Here is a 15,768-nt window from a genome sequence, read left to right as displayed (position 1 = left end):
TGAGTGTGGTGGGTAAGTTGATTAGATTTGACGCCTTACACCATCACGTATTGATTGACAGTAAATAAAATGGTGATAATGACTTGAAATGGATCGACTCGACAAATGTGCATAAAGAGACGGAAACAGGTTGTTGTTGTCAACTGGATGGTGTGTGAATCTCTTGAATGCAAGTACACATAATTAGGTATTGTTTCTCTTTATTTAATTGCAATTTAAGGCATCTCATTCAACATTCATCTACACACGTACTTATACAATGTAGACTTATGCATACTTACACATAGGTATGTACATACATATATATTGATAAATGCGCTAAAAGCCAATGTCTTAAAATATTCTGGATATATATGTTACACTAGAATACGTACTAATAGATTATGTATGTACAAATATGTAGTATTCACCAGGCAGGCACTAAAGTTGACGGTTTTCGGATATAGTATACACTGTATAACTTGATTTCCTCATTATTCGACAACTAAATACGGTAACGCTAGTTATATCTAATTTTTAGGATACGTGTTTAATAAAATTTTTCATTCTGTATTTTTTATATATTAAAATTTCGGCTTCTTGACAATATTTTCGACTATGATTAAGAATTGATGGAGAAAATATCCCTTTGGTAAATTTTAGAAAGCTTTGAAATCTGAGTAACCAATAAAATATCATGAAGTTCAAAGTCCAGGCAAGACTTTTTTGTTACAGCCCCATTTTTTTATGATTGGCAGTTTTAAAAAATATAAAATTACATTCTTACACGTAACCTTAATTGGTATACCATCATCTTTTAAAAGAAAGTATTTAATGTAGGATTAATTTAAAACAGGAATTGATATAGTATTAATTTGGAAAGATATGCAATCTGGCTCACATACATGAATTCGCCACTTACGCCACATACATGGTGTAGTGTAAATGACGGTTCATGCAGATTTGTCAGCTCCACCCAAGAGATTGATTCACTGATTTATTCACTATTTAGATTTAGTATTTAGTACCATCCATAGTAGTGTTGATGTCTTGGAGGCCCCATCAGGGTCGCGGTTGGAGTTGACGAGTTGTATGCAGTCATATTTGGACGCCCTGGAATTGCACCCCACGCCTCCTCAGCAGTTTGACCTTGTCCTGACCCATACGGCCCAGGGGGAGAGGCCGTGTTGTTGTTATTAGGTGAGGAAACATGACCCCCTTGCTAATAAAGAAAGACCAAAAAATCAGTTCAGTTGTGTGCTTACTACATACATTTAACCCCTTTTCACAACACCTCCTGACTCCTGCTTTACAATTTGCAGAAATGTGCAGAAATCTTTTACGCTTTACTGAACTCTATTTTAATGCACAATTTTATCAATTGTATCCGCATTGTATAGATAAACAATGAAAGGAATGGTGCAACAATGGTAGAAACTTTCCAAGAAACGGTTGAATGCTGAATAGTCCATTGAAGGATGGGTTAAATGAAACAATAAGGTTTTCAAATTTTACTTTTTCTCAAAATGCATTGCAAAGAAAAATGTCGACCAAGGTTTTCGCGAATGTGTGCATCAGCCTCTGACTTGTTGAACTTACAATTTTCTCAAAAATGTGCAACTTCAGTTACCTGTTGATTGATCAGACCGGCAGAATTTGGCGTGTACGTTCCATGCCCGCCCAGTGAGGTGTAGGAGGACGTTCCTGGGAGATTGTTGCTGGACGACGGCGGGGGCGACGACATGGACAAGCTGCGACCTGCACCCGACGACGCATTACTGATGGAGGAAGAACTCCCGTTCGACACCGAGTACAACGAGCCACCATCGCTCCCTGAAGGAGAACCAGAGTCAAATTAAAGGGAAATATGAGCCTTCCATCTGCCACGTGGCAGATGAACATAAGTAATTCGTACAAAAGTTACTCAGAAAGCATTACAACGACGATGACAAAAATTATCAATTATCATGCTGCAACAATAACTAGCCTAGCGCGAAGGTTCACTGCATGAGCATTGACATGGAAAATGTAACAGTTTACAACTTTCTCAAGTTTATCATTAAATTTGTTGACTTTCGTTTTTATGCTGTTTGCTATCTCATTTTGATATTTTTCTGCTGCAAATTTTAGTTTGGCTTGGTAATTGTGCATTGTCACTCAACAACAGGATTCCCAAGATTTGAGTTACTTAACTGGTACGAGATTTTGCATTGGTTGGTGCAACAAGACGCAACATGTAATGGTTCTTGTGACCAGTCAGCCATATAGGCCATGACATCAAACTATCTATCAACCTATAATCGCATTAAAGAATATTATGCCTTCCATCGTAAGGAGAATTCCAAGAATTGTGAGCTATTACTTTGTATCAAAATGTATGGGTTTATCTGGTATTTTTGGGATAATATTATACTTTAGGATTAATGAAATAATAATCAATCCATGCTGCTGCATGCAGCCGAGAAATTTTTCATATTTTTAAGCCAGAAGCTATATATACCATTTAAACTGACACTGATTGTCCTTGTAAAGTCGTATGAAAAGTGGAAACCCCATGAAGTGAACCGGCGAGTGCACAACAATAATTCTACGTGACATGAACATTCACAATAGGCGATGAGACACTCCTCATTTGTAAAACTCATAATGTCCACCATTGTCCCATTATCAACCATATTTTTTCGAATTTTACAGACAAATTCACTCCAAGAAATAACGACTTATTGTTAATCTACTTCCAACCTAGTTAAATCTTCAAAGACTGTGCCAATTCCAAATAAGTAAGTTACATGTGCGAGATAAATATATCATTCGCATTTTTTTTGCATTAATAGATAAATCGTTGAAAAACTATGTTAGGAATTGATCCATTAAGTTTTGACAGTAAAATAATGCTAGTAAAAATCCAAGACAAAAAATTGTGTGAATAAACTTAAAACCCATACGCTACGTATTTCGATAAGAAAAAACAAGTTAAAATGTGTATATGTAATCCCTATCTAAAAAAACACGTCACATATATGCATACATCCACATTTGTGTGTATGTATTATGTACAATTGCACCCCAACATGTCATTTTTTCTTAAAAATCGATGAACACATTATGAATGAATGAGCAATCGGGGACAAAAATGCAGGTTTTTTGTTAGTTTTTGCCTGTATAATCTTGATGTTAAATTGGATTCGATAAAGGTGAGTGAATGAGTGGATGAAAGTGCAGGTATTGAAGAACCAAATCTAAAACCGAGTAATTAGATTTGCACTCGATTCGATCCGTTAACTATTCAAGATTACGTTGTATGGAAAGAATTGAGATTGGTTTTGCTTTTTCATCACTAAAAACCTTAAACAATTCTTAGCTCACACAGAACAGATAAAGTGTTAAAACTTCTTCCGTTGTCACACAACTGAAGAATCCTGAGGGCAAACAGATTCTCATTTTTTAAACGATACTTTTTAATAAGATTACATAGCGATGTAACACACAAGTGGTCATGCATACACAGATATGTAAGTGCTACGTGGTTTCTGAATTCCGAGCTTTTTTCGTATGTTTTGGTATGAAAATCGGGTGACGTTGTTTGATGAAATGGTACAAGATCTACACATGTTCGAACGAACGAACCCTGTGAATTGGATGGAATCATTCAATCCTTCAGAATCATCACTTGACTCATTCATTTACAATAATTAAAGGTTTGCTTCGGTTGGTGGAGTATTGCGTAGTGCAAAGTCTACTTCATTTCATTCAAAAGTTTGACAATCACATCGCCATGCCCAACCACTGACTGCAATAATAACGCATCACTCGTTCACAACAAGACCACGGTGAGAGAGAATGACATTTGTTGTTTAATTAGCGTTGAATTGGTTGAAACAATGGGACGACAGAGGGTAGTGGGTGGTCTTTCCTAATAATTCCACAGTAAACTTTCAACCCATTATGCTCAAAATGGTTGTCTCATTAACACAAAGGTAAAACATGTCTCATTCCTGCCCGAATTAGTCAAATTCCTAAAAATGCGCAACCGTCTACACAGCCAACTAATCAAATTTACCTTGAGCAGTGCCTGAGGAGGGAAAGTGAGAATCCACCAGGCCCTGTTGATGATGATGTGAGAGCACGGAGTGGGTGTGGTACGTCGAAGGGGTCGTCGAATAGATGGGAATGCTCATCCCCAAAGAATTGTTGTAACTCCCACTGCTCACACTGCTGCCAGAAATCTGTTTACGAAGTCTCGCCCTCCTGTTGCTGAACCAAACCTGGTGAAAGTGGAGAAAAGATTTTTTTAGCTTGTTTTAGGAATTCATTTCTGGATCAGAAAGTTAGTATACAGGAAAATAAACAAGTAGATGAATTCTTTAGTAAATATTTCCTACTTGAATTCTGGCCTCTGTCAATTTTGTCCTTTGTGCGAGTTCCTCTCTTGTGTAGATGTCCGGATACTGGGTTCGTTCGAACGCCTTTTCCAACTCGTCTAGTTGTTGAGCAGTGAAAGTAGTGCGACTTCGACGTTGTTTTCTCTTTAGAGGAATTCCAGGCTCGGATTCGCAGTCAGAGCCGTCACTATTTGGTTTTTCACCTAAACGAAATAGTCACAAATTGTTAGTGTTTTTTTTCTCGAAATTACAAAAGGAGTGAACCTCGCCCACTTGGCCTCATTAGAGAATGCCGATGTTATAGGTTAAATTAGTTCAATCATAGAAAAAGATGATAAAAGCATTTCGTGCCAGTTCATGCCTGGACGATGGCGGAGGTTGGAAAAAACAGGACTCGATGATGACGAGATTATATTTCGATCTCTCCAATACATGATGAGATTCTAGAGAACCACCCATAAATCACACGAAGCCAAGGTGCAAATGCCCGGCGGCGCTTACACAAACCCAAGTTCGAAGGGAAGTGATACATTTTTTTTCACCGGATGATCAATAGAGTTCATTGATTGGGATGGACCATTATTATGCTCATTAATGTAATATCATGTTATGTGAACATTTGTACAAACTCTAGGAAGACTTCCCAGTCGAATGTTTATGCTATTCCATTGAATTATCCTCTAAATTTCATAGACTAAAGTGCATTTAGAAAACTCGTAATTAATTGATTGTATGTATTAAGACGTTAATCTGGAAACCAGATATTCATAGTTCCGCGAAGGGACAAATTATTAAAGATAATGGACGTATTAAAGGCTAATTTGCATATGAGAAATATATCGTGCAACATGTTGTGGAAATGCATTAAAGCACGTATTAAATTTCATTGAACAATATTGAAGAACCGAGTACCTTAACGCATCCTAATGCACACAAAGTGCGAGTACGACAAGGAATATGTGAGCGAATACTGAAGTAATAAAAATTATTATACTACGAACGCATTTATTATTATTGCCTTATTGGCTGCGTTTTACGTTGTCGTATTACACTTTTTATGCTGTGCTTGAATGAAATGCCAATCGTTGTTTTGCTAAATTGCTTGACTAAATCGCACAATCTACAAATATTTCTCGGAACAAAAGTTCATTCATACCACAATGCTACGTTATATGTACTTATAACTTGTAAACTTGAAACATGGCCACAATATATTGACAAGATTTCACCTCTTTTTTACATACTTGACGGATCCATGTGAATTATATGATTTTAAAATGTGCAATTTGGATCATGTAATAACAAGCTGGTCACATTTCACAATTAATTAAAAAAAGTACACATTCCTTGTAACTTATCATATCGTGAGAAAACGGGAGTTAGACCCCAGAAAGCGGACACTGGATGAAAGAGGAATTAAAAGTATTGCGTTCTTACCTGAATCCATGAATTTCTTTTCGCTCGAGTCCATAATATCGCCCTCTCGACCACGCAACAAGCGAGATATCGCACTGACCGATGGTGCACTATTCTTGTCACAAAGCCCTTCCTTCACCAATCTGTAAAAGTAAAGAGGAAATCTCAATCAGCTTACTTTCTCACTTTAACGTACGATTCAAAAACTGGGAGAAAACTAAAATAAAAACTTGAAACATTCATACAAACGCATTCAAGGTATCAAAACCTTCCCGAGCCGTATCCAAAATATGAGCACAAACGGAAACCAGATTGTTAATTTTTTAAGAAGTAAATCAAGTAAAGAATTACATGAAAAAGAGTGATAGCCAGCCACTAAGTGACATAAAGAGAATGAGGAAATAGAGCAATCAAAGCCCAGCCCGAGCCTCTGAAGAAGGCATTCATTCTTGCAAACACATAAACAAAGTATTGCAGGAATAATAGTAATAACAAAACAAACTCAGGCATTGAAAGTAAACAGTGAGCTAGTCGTAATAATAGTCGCATGGAAAATTTCTTTGCAATGTAGAACCTTATTTTCTCTTGCAGGAAACACATCACACGGATTTTATGCAATTCTTGACAGCTAAACTACGCAAAACATAAGATACATATGCAAATTTAGCTACCTGTCCCTTATTTCCCAAGAAAAAATGCCTGGATTTTCTTGTTTATATTCTTCAATTCTTCGTTCAACGTCTGGGGGTGCGATTCTAGGTTTGCTGCCACCAATGACGCCGGGACGGATGGAACCCGTTTCTTGATATCTGTTGAGAATTTTGGACACACATCCATGAGAGACTCGTAATTGTCGGGAAATTACGCAGGGTCGAACGCCGGACGCGGCCATTTCCACAATTTTTAATCGTATGTGGTTTGGAAGGGGACGTCCGTTGATGAACACTCCCCCCAACTGATTCATACGGCCTTGTCCTGCAATAAAATAAAATCGGGAATTTTACAATGAAACATGAAACTTTCGAGAAGAGACAACTGACTAGAATTATTTGACTAGTTGATGACTCGATCATTTTGAAATTAGGAAAAGCAATTTATGTATTAGTCTAGCTAAGACTTTATGAAACGGCAAATGTATGTATATGTACATATGTGGACACAAGAGTGTGTCTAGTTTATTTTTCTATTGTGCATGGGCTATACGATTGTCTAGTCATGAAAAAATAACAGACTGTACATATAAGATGACACCAGAATAACCATAATCACAAGAAGTGACGTTTATCATAATTAACTTGTACATATTGGAGACCACGAATCAAACGCGTTGATAGCCAAAAATTGTTGATCATAATTGTCCGAAAAACGAAGATATCACACTTGTTTTAAACACATTTCAAACATTTGAATCGTTGCTGGGTTGGAAATATCGACATAGATGCATGTCATGACAAATGACTGAAATAAAGATAAGACATGGACATTGTTTTAAACCCTTACTCGTAATTCCCCTGCCTGCCTCAACTCTGGTGAGACTAATCGCCCTACATGTTCAGTGCACGGTGACACATTGCATCCTGGCCATTTCAAAAATCATGTAGGATCGAATGAGATTTTAAAATCTAGCAGCTATAAATTATGTGCTCATTACAATATGTATTTCCCAGATAAGAATGACTTCTCATGATGAGTCATCCAGTTATTAATCCGATTTAATTATGTAAATGTCTCTGAGATGAGTAATACCATTTCATGAAACATCATGAAATAAACGTTAAATATAAAAAAATCGAGATTGTCAGAATTGAAATTGATCAAGTAAACTTTAAGGCTTACCTTGGAATGGATACCCCGTAAAACAAGATCGCAACATATCGATGCTGGACACAGTCATAACAGTCATAAGCAAAACACTGGTTCACACACTACCACAAGATTAAGGCCATAATTCAATTTAATCCATAAATTACACCTTTGAAAGGTTAGTAAATTACACTTTTATTTTCCACTCAAGTCACCTTCTTGCCAATAAAATTAACACTTGTGCCTACAACCTTAGAAAAAAAACTTCTATTGATGTTACAATAAATATTTTTCAAGCATTTTTAAGCCACGTGAGTACTTGCTATCCAGAAACTTAAAAACACAAATGCATGTTGTTCGCGTGGCGTTGGCGAGATGTTGATTCGACGAGGTGAAACTGTTGCATGCGATAAAGTAGTTGAGATTATTTCTCAAAAAAGTGATCTTGCATCTTGTAAAGCCATGTACACATACGAGATCTCTGTACTTCTACTGGTGGCGTGGATGGTAACATGAAATTTCTGTGCTTTTCTATCTGCAGTCTTTGCTAACGTAGGGTTGAGACGACTTATTTCTTGCGTTGAGATGCTTCACACTCTTGCTGAGGAGATGATGAGACAACAAAGAATAAGATTCGTGTATAGTAAAGACCTCCTAACAGACTATGATTTGGTCCCCATTGGCTCTCCCATTTGACTCGGGGTTGGACCTTTTCCATTTATTATTATCACATACATCTTTCACTCTTAAAAACTTGATTCACCTCTTTCAACAAACAAAAGTTTTGCTTTTTCCAAAATAATTTTACTCGAAGCAGTGTTTGGGATTTTAGATTAACAAAATTTGAATGCATTTTAATGATTTAGATCAAATAAGGCTCGATTACGTGTCATGAATCCATTCTAAATCTTACCAACAGGTTATTCAGAAAGATAAAAATGTGAAGAATGTGAGACAATAGATGTTTGGAACGGTTAAAAATTATTAAGGCAAATACGACGTGTTTGTTACATGCAAAATACCGGACCGCATTTTTGCCGTATGAATAAAGAATATAAGCATAAATGATGTCTCAAGTCAAGACCTAACACAGATTTACATGATCTATGCTCCAGATCCTTTACATTCTTATTAAACTCTGTGGTCCAGACCAGACAATGTTGCATTCTCGGCTGCTAATTACCTACAAAGTAAAATCTAATGATGGTGCAAGTCTCATATTTCAAAAGTGAATAAATAAACATGTTCATTTCAATCAAAAGGTTAAATGTCATATATCCTAATCAACGCAACATTGTCAGTTAGAGTTAAACCAACAGACAGACCTATAATATGCGCTAACGATAAGCAAAATGAGTCATGCAACTTTAAGGAACATGCATTCTCAGATTTTCTGTAACAGACTAAACTAATAAAACAAATTATGATTATAATCTCGACTAGACTTGGACTACGGGCAAAAAATGCAATGTTCTCTTTAGTTTTTACCACTTTATTTATAAAATAAAGCCCTTATAGCGTAAAATTGGGTTATTATTCGTTCATATATAGCATTATTGTATGTATAATTAAACTTGCCAATATAACGAGATAAATGATACTGTGATTTATTTAACTCCTATTGAAACGATTTCCCCATCCCCTGCGATGCTCATCCTTGTACTCGTCGAAATTCCGCTTTCTCTCCAGTTCAACTTCATCGTCTTGTTCCTCCAATAAATCTTTAACACGAGCTTCCAGTTCGGCATCCTTTTCAGGATCATGTGCCGTCCCAGCCGTGGGTGGAGGACCCCATTCCCCAGTTTCACGACGCTGTTGATATAATTCCTCCACGGTCATGATGGGCAGGGCAGGGTAGCCCATTCCATAAACGGCCTTTTGTGCTGCGTCCTTTGTAATGATGAACGGTTGGAGGGGTTTCCGCGGAGATGACGTTGATGGGGCACTATTGTCTGGGTTCTCCTTGTGGTATTTTATCAAATTCATTTCCATTTCGATAGATTCTAGCTGGTCCTCCGAGTTATTTATGGCTAATTTAATCAGCGTGACAAAAATTTCTTTTGAATATATGGAAAAATCGTCATCGTCCTGAGGAGAAAAACCTTAATTATGAATCGTCCTTTTACATTGATGATAAATAACAGGATAATTTAATTGCAAGGGTATTTAGCTCACATATTTTAAATCATAATTCTGAAACGCCGCAAGCGCTTCTCCCAGTTCCTTATTCTGTTTATACTTGCGTATTTTTATTTGCCGTTTTTCGTCAGGTGTCAATCTTTTGGACGATCGTACGGTGTTTTCTTCATCATCGTCATCATCGTCCTGGGAATTAATATACTCGGACTGGGTAATGATTTCGTAATCGATGCATCGTTTAAGGAAATCTTTAAAATAGACTCGGCTAATTTCACAAATACTTTTGCGGTCCTCTGTCATGCTAATTTGCCAAAGGGTACCAAGCATGTATGGGAGGAGGAGGAATTTTAAACGTCTGGAATCTATTTCTTCGAAATTTTCGTTTCTGCTGAACAAATCCAAGGAGGAGACTTCAACGGTGATACGTTCTAATGTTTTCATAGTTCTGAGGAGAAGGTCCTACAAAATGTAATGATGTAAATTGCTTATAACCACTACGAAATGCCCTAAATTTAAGCACACTTACCTGCGCAGTAGACGAGGTGATTGAGTCGTCATCGTCCACTAGATGTTTGAAATCGGTGTAAGCCTCATCAAACTGTTGAGACAAGGTCTTTTCACCACTTTCACTTTGTATGTTTGCCATTGTTGTACAATTAGTTACTAGTCAATGGGGAAAACCTGCAATTTTAAACAATAAGTTTATTGTCAATTAATGACGATTATCATCCCAAGTTGGGACTGAATGCGTAGCGTAGAACCTTACCGTCGTCAATTTATACTTAATTTTAAGGGTTGAAATAGATAATCACTGCACTACTAAAAATTTTATACTTTTAGTTTCCAATCGTTGTTTTCTCGTCTATGAATGAAGATTTCGTTCAGCCGCGGCTGACAGAGTTCCAATTTGCCCAACATCCTCATAGATTGGTTTTTTACTTTATGGGCTCATGAAATGATAAATTTCCTGTATATTACGAATTTATTTTTGCATTTTGGTTATAATTTTGACACGTACATTGAAATGACATGGTACATACTTTTAATATTTTATAGCATAACAAAAAATTTTTGTGGATTGGGATCCAGTAATTACAGCAGTAATGATAAATGACACATATAAAAATATGCGAGTTGATATTGACTGGTTATAAGTTAACAAGTGGAAGATAAAAAGTATAAGATTTTGTATCTTTTTTCAATTTTATATGTGATACTGAGCGGAATTAAAAGGTTGTTTGTTAGTCACAGTTTTATGTGATAATGTAAATAGCTGAATTTTTTGATTCTTTTCGTTCATATATTGTGTAGTTCTTTACTTTAAGTAAGACGATACAGGTCGCTATTGAGTAATTTCTGAGAAATTGGTATGTCCAGTCTGCTTAGCGTGGGCTTGCGCTTCCGTTTGACCCTTGAGAAGTTGGTAACAAACCCCACATTTCAGAGAAAAGTTACTCAAATCTGTAAATTGATGAGCAGCTTTGGCTTCCCGTCCAAGTTGGATTGCTTTATCCAAAATTGAAGAATCCGAAGTCGGAAACTTGGTCTGGATTTTGCTGCCCTAAAATAATAATAAGAGAGAAAAAGATAGTTTATCCTGCATTGCTGATAATATATAGGATATTAGTTTCATAGATATTAAGAGATTTTGTTGAAAGTATTACATCAAATGGATCAAAATACAATGGATCATAGTGTATTCCATCGTAGAGTAAGAGCAGTCGCTCAGAGTAATTTTTGTCCTCCCCGAATTTGCAAATGTGTAAGGACTGAATATCCACAACCGCCATTTCAAATTCATAGAATTCTGATAAGATGGACAGCTCAATACCACCACCCCAGGACTCGCTCTTCATGATCCACTGAACATAATCAGCATTTGGACGGCCAAGCATTGCCTCATCGAAACGGTCTGCATCGCTCGCAACGGTTGCAGCTATCAGCTCTCGAGTATGAGTAGCTCCAGGATCCTCGTGCTCATTTGCACCTCCTTAATAGAATACAGACAATATTTTTAACTAGTCTCGACTCTTACAAAATTAAGCATGTTTTTCATGATTTATATAAAAATCAATTAGCATGGAAAAATATAACACCTGTCAGACAGAATGAGATGGAAGTAAAAAGACAGGAATTGTCTGCAGGAACAATCTGCCGTAACAACATTCCCTCACTAGACAAATTCTGGCGTTGGTATGACGGAGCTGAGGGAGTAGATGAAGTTAGAGCTCTTGATAATTCTGGAGAATCAATATCGACTGTGGGTACTTTCTGGGTTTCTAACTCTTTCTGAAATAAAAAATACATAAAAACAATTATTGTCTATTCGGTATTATTATTGCCAAACCATTATCACATAGTGTCAACTATGTTTTTGAATTATTATTTGTGTAAATATTTGGCTGATCACTTACCACCGTTGACGCATTGAGAGCATTAATGATGAGTTGATTACGCACGGGTGCTTCAGAAGGACCATTAGTAGGTGGAGTTTGGTCAACTTTTCCAGCTTGTGATTGAAGCAGAGATGTGCCTTTTAAAAATATAATAAGGCATTTGAAATATTTGCAATTTCAGCTAACATATTTATATCGTTCTTGATTACACAAACTAAATAGTATTTAGATATACCTGCTGCTGGTGCTGCCGACGAGTTAACATCCAATTCAACAATTACAGTGTCCTGATTTGAAAGTCCAAGTGATTCCAAAAGCGCCAATCGATCAAGTTCTATCTTCTTGGGAGGAAAGCCCGTTAAGATCATCATCTTATCCTCGGGCACGTCCGTCATCTCGGCCAGCTTGACAATAAATTCATGGACTGTCTGCTTGGTGCTAACATCCCGAAGAATTGTACTTTGGCTCTTCTTGCTCTTGATCCTTAACGCCAACCATTTTTCGGCAAGCTCCACCCCTTCCGTTGTAGACATTTTATATCGCTTTGGATTCTCCGTACTGTTTTCTGCAAAGAAGGTAGATTAATTTTAGCATAATGCAGATTAAGAATGTATAAAACCTTTCTTAATCACAAATCCGGCGGAAAAGTCGTCAAAGTCACCACTCCCACACCAACAATTTAGTGTCTCCAAGCCTGTAATCAGTAATTTAAATTGCTAAACAAAGTTGAAAGCTAGTTTAAACCAAGGCTTTTGTGTGCAGTCTTTCTGAGCTGCAGTTTTCGTCACGTGACTGCCCGAATCGCACCCGAGTCATAGCTCGGGTGCAACTCGGGTGCGCCACCACCGCACGAAACCCGTTCCTATTGGTGCTCGTCGGATCACATGACGAAAACTGCAGCTCAGAAAGACTGCACACAAAAGCCTTGGTTTAAACAGAATAAGTAAACAGGGCCAGACAATAAAAAACCCCTAAAAACCAATTCATATCACACGTCACAAACCCAACTCACTTTCAACCGTTTCTTCCAAAATTTAGTGGAATACTTTCCCGACAATTTTGTACACTTGCAATTTATCGAAATGAGGTTATTATGAATACATAGTGCAAAGAGGAATAGAGGGTGACTTACTTTAGGTTCTATGTGTGGAAGTGATTTTGCAAATAAGTCGGGTATCTTGGCTGAATTGGGAGCAGAGGTGGTTTGAACGCGGGGAGTTTACCTCGTCTGAGACAAAACTTTATGACGATCTCGTTCCCATTGTCGCTGGATCTGCAAATCTTTCGCAAAATGATGCCTCTCACACAAAACTGATGATGAAGGATAAAAAATTGCATGATTACATGTAATTTCCTTGCATTTTACTTTGGTCGCATTTATTGCTCTCCTGTGATTATTATTACTAAACTATTACGAATATATATCTTATTATTTTCATTTATCATAAAATCTCTTACATTTACATACGTTTAGATAGTTAACATATAAATTACACACTTTACTTTTTTCTTATTATTTTGATCTTCCTGTCTTCTCTGCATATTACTTTACCATACTTTAAATTAGCCTCATCTTTTTGGTTTATGTAATCCCGATCATTTAAAATACAGTAGTTTACTTTTATCGTTTAAGGAAAAATTGCTCGTTTGATTTATAAATTATTTCAAAAACATAGAGTTTGTTTGTGATGTAGTTGATTTATAAAAGTTATACGCGTACCATAATTGTGCAATGGTATTACTCATTCATAAGTCACATTCTTTACAAAGTCGTCTGAAACTTATACAAGTACATTTCGCATATATTGAATTAAGGAACTAGAGGTAGGGAAAGTATTACAGGGACAAAGTAATAAGCCATAGAAAGTGAGACATGATTAGATTAACTTAAAATTGTAGAAATATACAAAGCAAGCGTACGAAATTAGTGCGTTTATTTATTATATTTAAAAACTAATTTGATATCACGCGATAAAATATTTCAGGTCAATAATAAATGATTGCTTCTTGTTTACAGTAAAGGTCTATACATGGAAAAGATTTCAAGAGTGTCCATTAAATTACAATTTTTGACTAATTAAGTAATAAGACACAAACATCTAGTTTGAGTTTAAAATAAAAATTAAATCTAAAAATTAAATCTTATGAACTAAAACTCAGCTAAAAGTTAATAACTTAGAGAAATGTAGAAACGAAGTTTGCAGATTTCATGTTGATACGTACGAGATGTAAATATTTTAAGGTTGGCACTTTCAGTCTGGTAAGTTATGTGAAGCTGCTACCGCATCTCACGCCAATAAATTAAGACGACGGCGTGGGTGATGACATTATTAGCTGTGAAGATGAACCCCCAAAAGGTACCACTAAATCTTCGTCATGCTCGACTCGGATGGAATGCAACGCTTCTTCGACTTCACTCATGGCCCATTCCATCTGAAAGATTATAAATACTGTTAGAAGATGACTAATTATTAAAAAACTAGCTTTAAACAAATGCAAATAATAAAAACAGAAAAGTACAAGGACTAAGTCTTCTTGGGAAATTAATGCGCATCCCAACTGCCTTTCTGGATTTGGAAAATCCCCAAGAAGCAGACTAGGTGATTTCAGAAGAGTTGGAGATAGAGCTTGGATAGCACTCAGGTATTGGCGACTTCTTTCTTGAAATTCTCTCTGGTCCAAGGAATGAGACCCAGAACCGGACACATCAATCATTGCTGATGCAGTCTCATGTAAAATTTTAGCTAATTCGTCCTCTTGTCCGCGGGATGGCTGTCCCTCAATAATGTTCACATTTTTTAGGTCACTGAAAATATTATGAAGACTTGATAAGGTACATTATGTACAATGTGTGTAAACAAAAAATTATGCACAATGTGTAAATTCGGTACAGAAATGTTGAATGATTTACCAGGAAGGAACATCTACCACTGCGGTAGCATTAATAATGGGATCTCTTAGCAATTGTTGTCTTTCTGTTGTGTTGTTACCCTAATAACGAAACATATCTTAAACCAAATTTCTAGTTCATACCAACACAACTCTGTGCATTCCGTACTTTACTAAATAGTATGGTAAATAATATTATTACTCATTAATTATTTACCTGATCATCTTCATCATCTTTGCAGCTGAAACAGCACCCCATTTTCATGTCCAGTTACAGTGTTCGTTCCCAGACAAAACTGATTTTTGCGACTGTTGCAAAAATATCCCAAGAAGCTAAATCCCCCACAACTAACACTGTAAAATCTCCTAGTGTACCTCCCAAATCTGAAATAAACAACCACAACCAACACCAATTATTAAACATTAATGATTATTTTAAATCTTCGTAATCGTACTATTCGAACTAAATTCCATTTATAAGAAAGACAGAATCATGATAAGTTATCATTGATAACGAGTAGAAATAGCCGAAATCAATGAATATTATACCTCACCAGCCTACTTGCCTGCTGCCGCAAACTGTTTTTCGGCAAGCCAATCTTGTTTAAACAAATAGTGCGGTAGTGCCGTCTGCAGTTAGTTTGTAGTTAAAAAAGTTATTGCATATTTTAGCAACTTGCTCATCCTTCCTTCTTATTCTTATTTTCGCAGGCTGCGACGAACGCGGATTCTTCGAACTTCTGTCATCTGGGCTGTTGCACTGC

At 36.5% G+C, this 15,768-nt stretch overlaps 4 protein-coding genes across 15 annotated transcripts; all 4 read right to left on the bottom strand.

The window, feature by feature from the left end:
* Positions 1 to 183: 183 nt before the first annotated feature.
* On the bottom strand, positions 184 to 8,904 carry LOC110850955 (protein gooseberry). Its single transcript, XM_022098569.2, has 7 exons — positions 7,614 to 8,904; positions 6,449 to 6,752; positions 5,799 to 5,920; positions 4,362 to 4,564; positions 4,040 to 4,244; positions 1,610 to 1,812; positions 184 to 1,201 (listed from the first exon to the last, which is right to left on the bottom strand). The coding sequence occupies exons 1-7, from the start codon at positions 7,678 to 7,680 to the stop codon at positions 1,001 to 1,003; spliced, it is 1,305 nt and encodes a 434-aa protein (XP_021954261.2). The 5' UTR covers positions 7,681 to 8,904; the 3' UTR covers positions 184 to 1,000.
* A 152-nt stretch (positions 8,905 to 9,056) lies between these two features.
* Positions 9,057 to 10,625, bottom strand: LOC110851041 (immunoglobulin-binding protein 1). The gene is made up of 4 exons (XM_022098667.2): positions 10,486 to 10,625; positions 10,246 to 10,400; positions 9,756 to 10,178; positions 9,057 to 9,668 (listed from the first exon to the last, which is right to left on the bottom strand). The coding sequence occupies exons 2-4, from the start codon at positions 10,363 to 10,365 to the stop codon at positions 9,192 to 9,194; spliced, it is 1,020 nt and encodes a 339-aa protein (XP_021954359.1). The 5' UTR covers positions 10,366 to 10,400; positions 10,486 to 10,625; the 3' UTR covers positions 9,057 to 9,191.
* Positions 10,626 to 10,686: 61 nt separating this feature from the next.
* LOC110850846 (OVARIAN TUMOR DOMAIN-containing deubiquitinating enzyme 2) lies at positions 10,687 to 13,370 on the bottom strand. 9 transcript variants are annotated; one of them, XM_035852725.1, is made up of 8 exons: positions 13,248 to 13,330; positions 13,128 to 13,181; positions 12,735 to 12,831; positions 12,351 to 12,680; positions 12,134 to 12,252; positions 11,816 to 12,008; positions 11,384 to 11,709; positions 10,687 to 11,280 (listed from the first exon to the last, which is right to left on the bottom strand). In XM_035852725.1, the coding sequence occupies exons 4-8, from the start codon at positions 12,646 to 12,648 to the stop codon at positions 11,062 to 11,064; spliced, it is 1,155 nt and encodes a 384-aa protein (XP_035708618.1). In that variant the 5' UTR covers positions 12,649 to 12,680; positions 12,735 to 12,831; positions 13,128 to 13,181; positions 13,248 to 13,330; the 3' UTR covers positions 10,687 to 11,061. The 9 variants fall into 9 exon arrangements, with proteins under 9 accessions (XP_035708618.1, XP_021954122.1, XP_021954124.1 ...); XM_022098430.2 differs by lacking the exon at positions 13,128 to 13,181 and having other exon boundaries at positions 12,735 to 12,809; positions 13,248 to 13,370; XM_022098432.2 differs by lacking the exon at positions 13,128 to 13,181 and having other exon boundaries at positions 12,351 to 12,673; positions 12,735 to 12,809; positions 13,248 to 13,370.
* Positions 13,371 to 13,470: 100 nt separating this feature from the next.
* On the bottom strand, positions 13,471 to 15,728 carry LOC110850732. 4 transcript variants are annotated; one of them, XM_022098262.2, is made up of 5 exons: positions 15,559 to 15,728; positions 15,222 to 15,388; positions 15,027 to 15,106; positions 14,636 to 14,921; positions 13,471 to 14,548 (listed from the first exon to the last, which is right to left on the bottom strand). In XM_022098262.2, the coding sequence occupies exons 2-5, from the start codon at positions 15,267 to 15,269 to the stop codon at positions 14,417 to 14,419; spliced, it is 546 nt and encodes a 181-aa protein (XP_021953954.1). In that variant the 5' UTR covers positions 15,270 to 15,388; positions 15,559 to 15,728; the 3' UTR covers positions 13,471 to 14,416. The 4 variants fall into 4 exon arrangements, with proteins under 4 accessions (XP_021953954.1, XP_035708619.1, XP_021953953.1 ...); XM_035852726.1 differs by having other exon boundaries at positions 15,571 to 15,728; XM_022098261.2 differs by having other exon boundaries at positions 15,554 to 15,727.
* Positions 15,729 to 15,768: the final 40 nt, after the last annotated feature.

The sequence above is a fragment of the Folsomia candida genome, unplaced genomic scaffold (genome assembly GCF_002217175.1).
Source record: "Folsomia candida strain VU population unplaced genomic scaffold, ASM221717v1 Fcan01_Sc006, whole genome shotgun sequence".
Taxonomy (NCBI): Eukaryota; Metazoa; Arthropoda; class Collembola; order Entomobryomorpha; family Isotomidae; genus Folsomia; species Folsomia candida.
This window is presented reverse-complemented; position numbering and strand designations above follow the sequence as displayed.

Excerpts from the sequence above, each read along its gene's own strand:
- LOC110850732 (XM_022098262.2), bottom strand. The coding sequence starts at position 15,269 with ATGAAAATGGGGTGCTGTTTCAGCTGCAAAGATGATGAAGATGATCAG. Across the intron at positions 14,922-15,026 it reads GTGGTAGATGTTCCTTCCTG|TGACCTAAAAAATGTGAACA; the intron begins GTAAATCATTCA and ends TAATATTTTCAG. Across the intron at positions 14,549-14,635 it reads CCCAAGAAGACTTAGTCCTT|ATGGAATGGGCCATGAGTGA; the intron begins GTACTTTTCTGT and ends ATAATCTTTCAG.
- LOC110851041 (XM_022098667.2), bottom strand. The coding sequence starts at position 10,365 with ATGGCAAACATACAAAGTGAAAGTGGTGAAAAGACCTTGTCTCAACAG. Across the intron at positions 10,179-10,245 it reads TCACCTCGTCTACTGCGCAG|GACCTTCTCCTCAGAACTAT; the intron begins GTAAGTGTGCTT and ends TACATTTTGTAG. Across the intron at positions 9,669-9,755 it reads AGAATTATGATTTAAAATAT|GACGATGACGATTTTTCCAT; the intron begins GTGAGCTAAATA and ends TTTTCTCCTCAG.
- LOC110850846 (XM_022098429.2), bottom strand. The coding sequence starts at position 13,102 with ATGAATTGGTTTTTAGGGGTTTTTTATT. Across the intron at positions 12,253-12,350 it reads GTCGGCAGCACCAGCAGCAG|GCACATCTCTGCTTCAATCA; the intron begins GTATATCTAAAT and ends TATTTTTAAAAG. Across the intron at positions 11,281-11,383 it reads TGTATTTTGATCCATTTGAT|GGCAGCAAAATCCAGACCAA; the intron begins GTAATACTTTCA and ends TTATTATTTTAG.
- LOC110850955 (XM_022098569.2), bottom strand. The coding sequence starts at position 7,680 with ATGACTGTTATGACTGTGTCCAGCATCGATATGTTGCGATCTTGTTTT. Across the intron at positions 6,753-7,613 it reads TACGGGGTATCCATTCCAAG|GACAAGGCCGTATGAATCAG; the intron begins GTAAGCCTTAAA and ends ATTTTATTGCAG. Across the intron at positions 4,565-5,798 it reads AAAGAAATTCATGGATTCAG|GTGAAAAACCAAATAGTGAC; the intron begins GTAAGAACGCAA and ends TATTTCGTTTAG.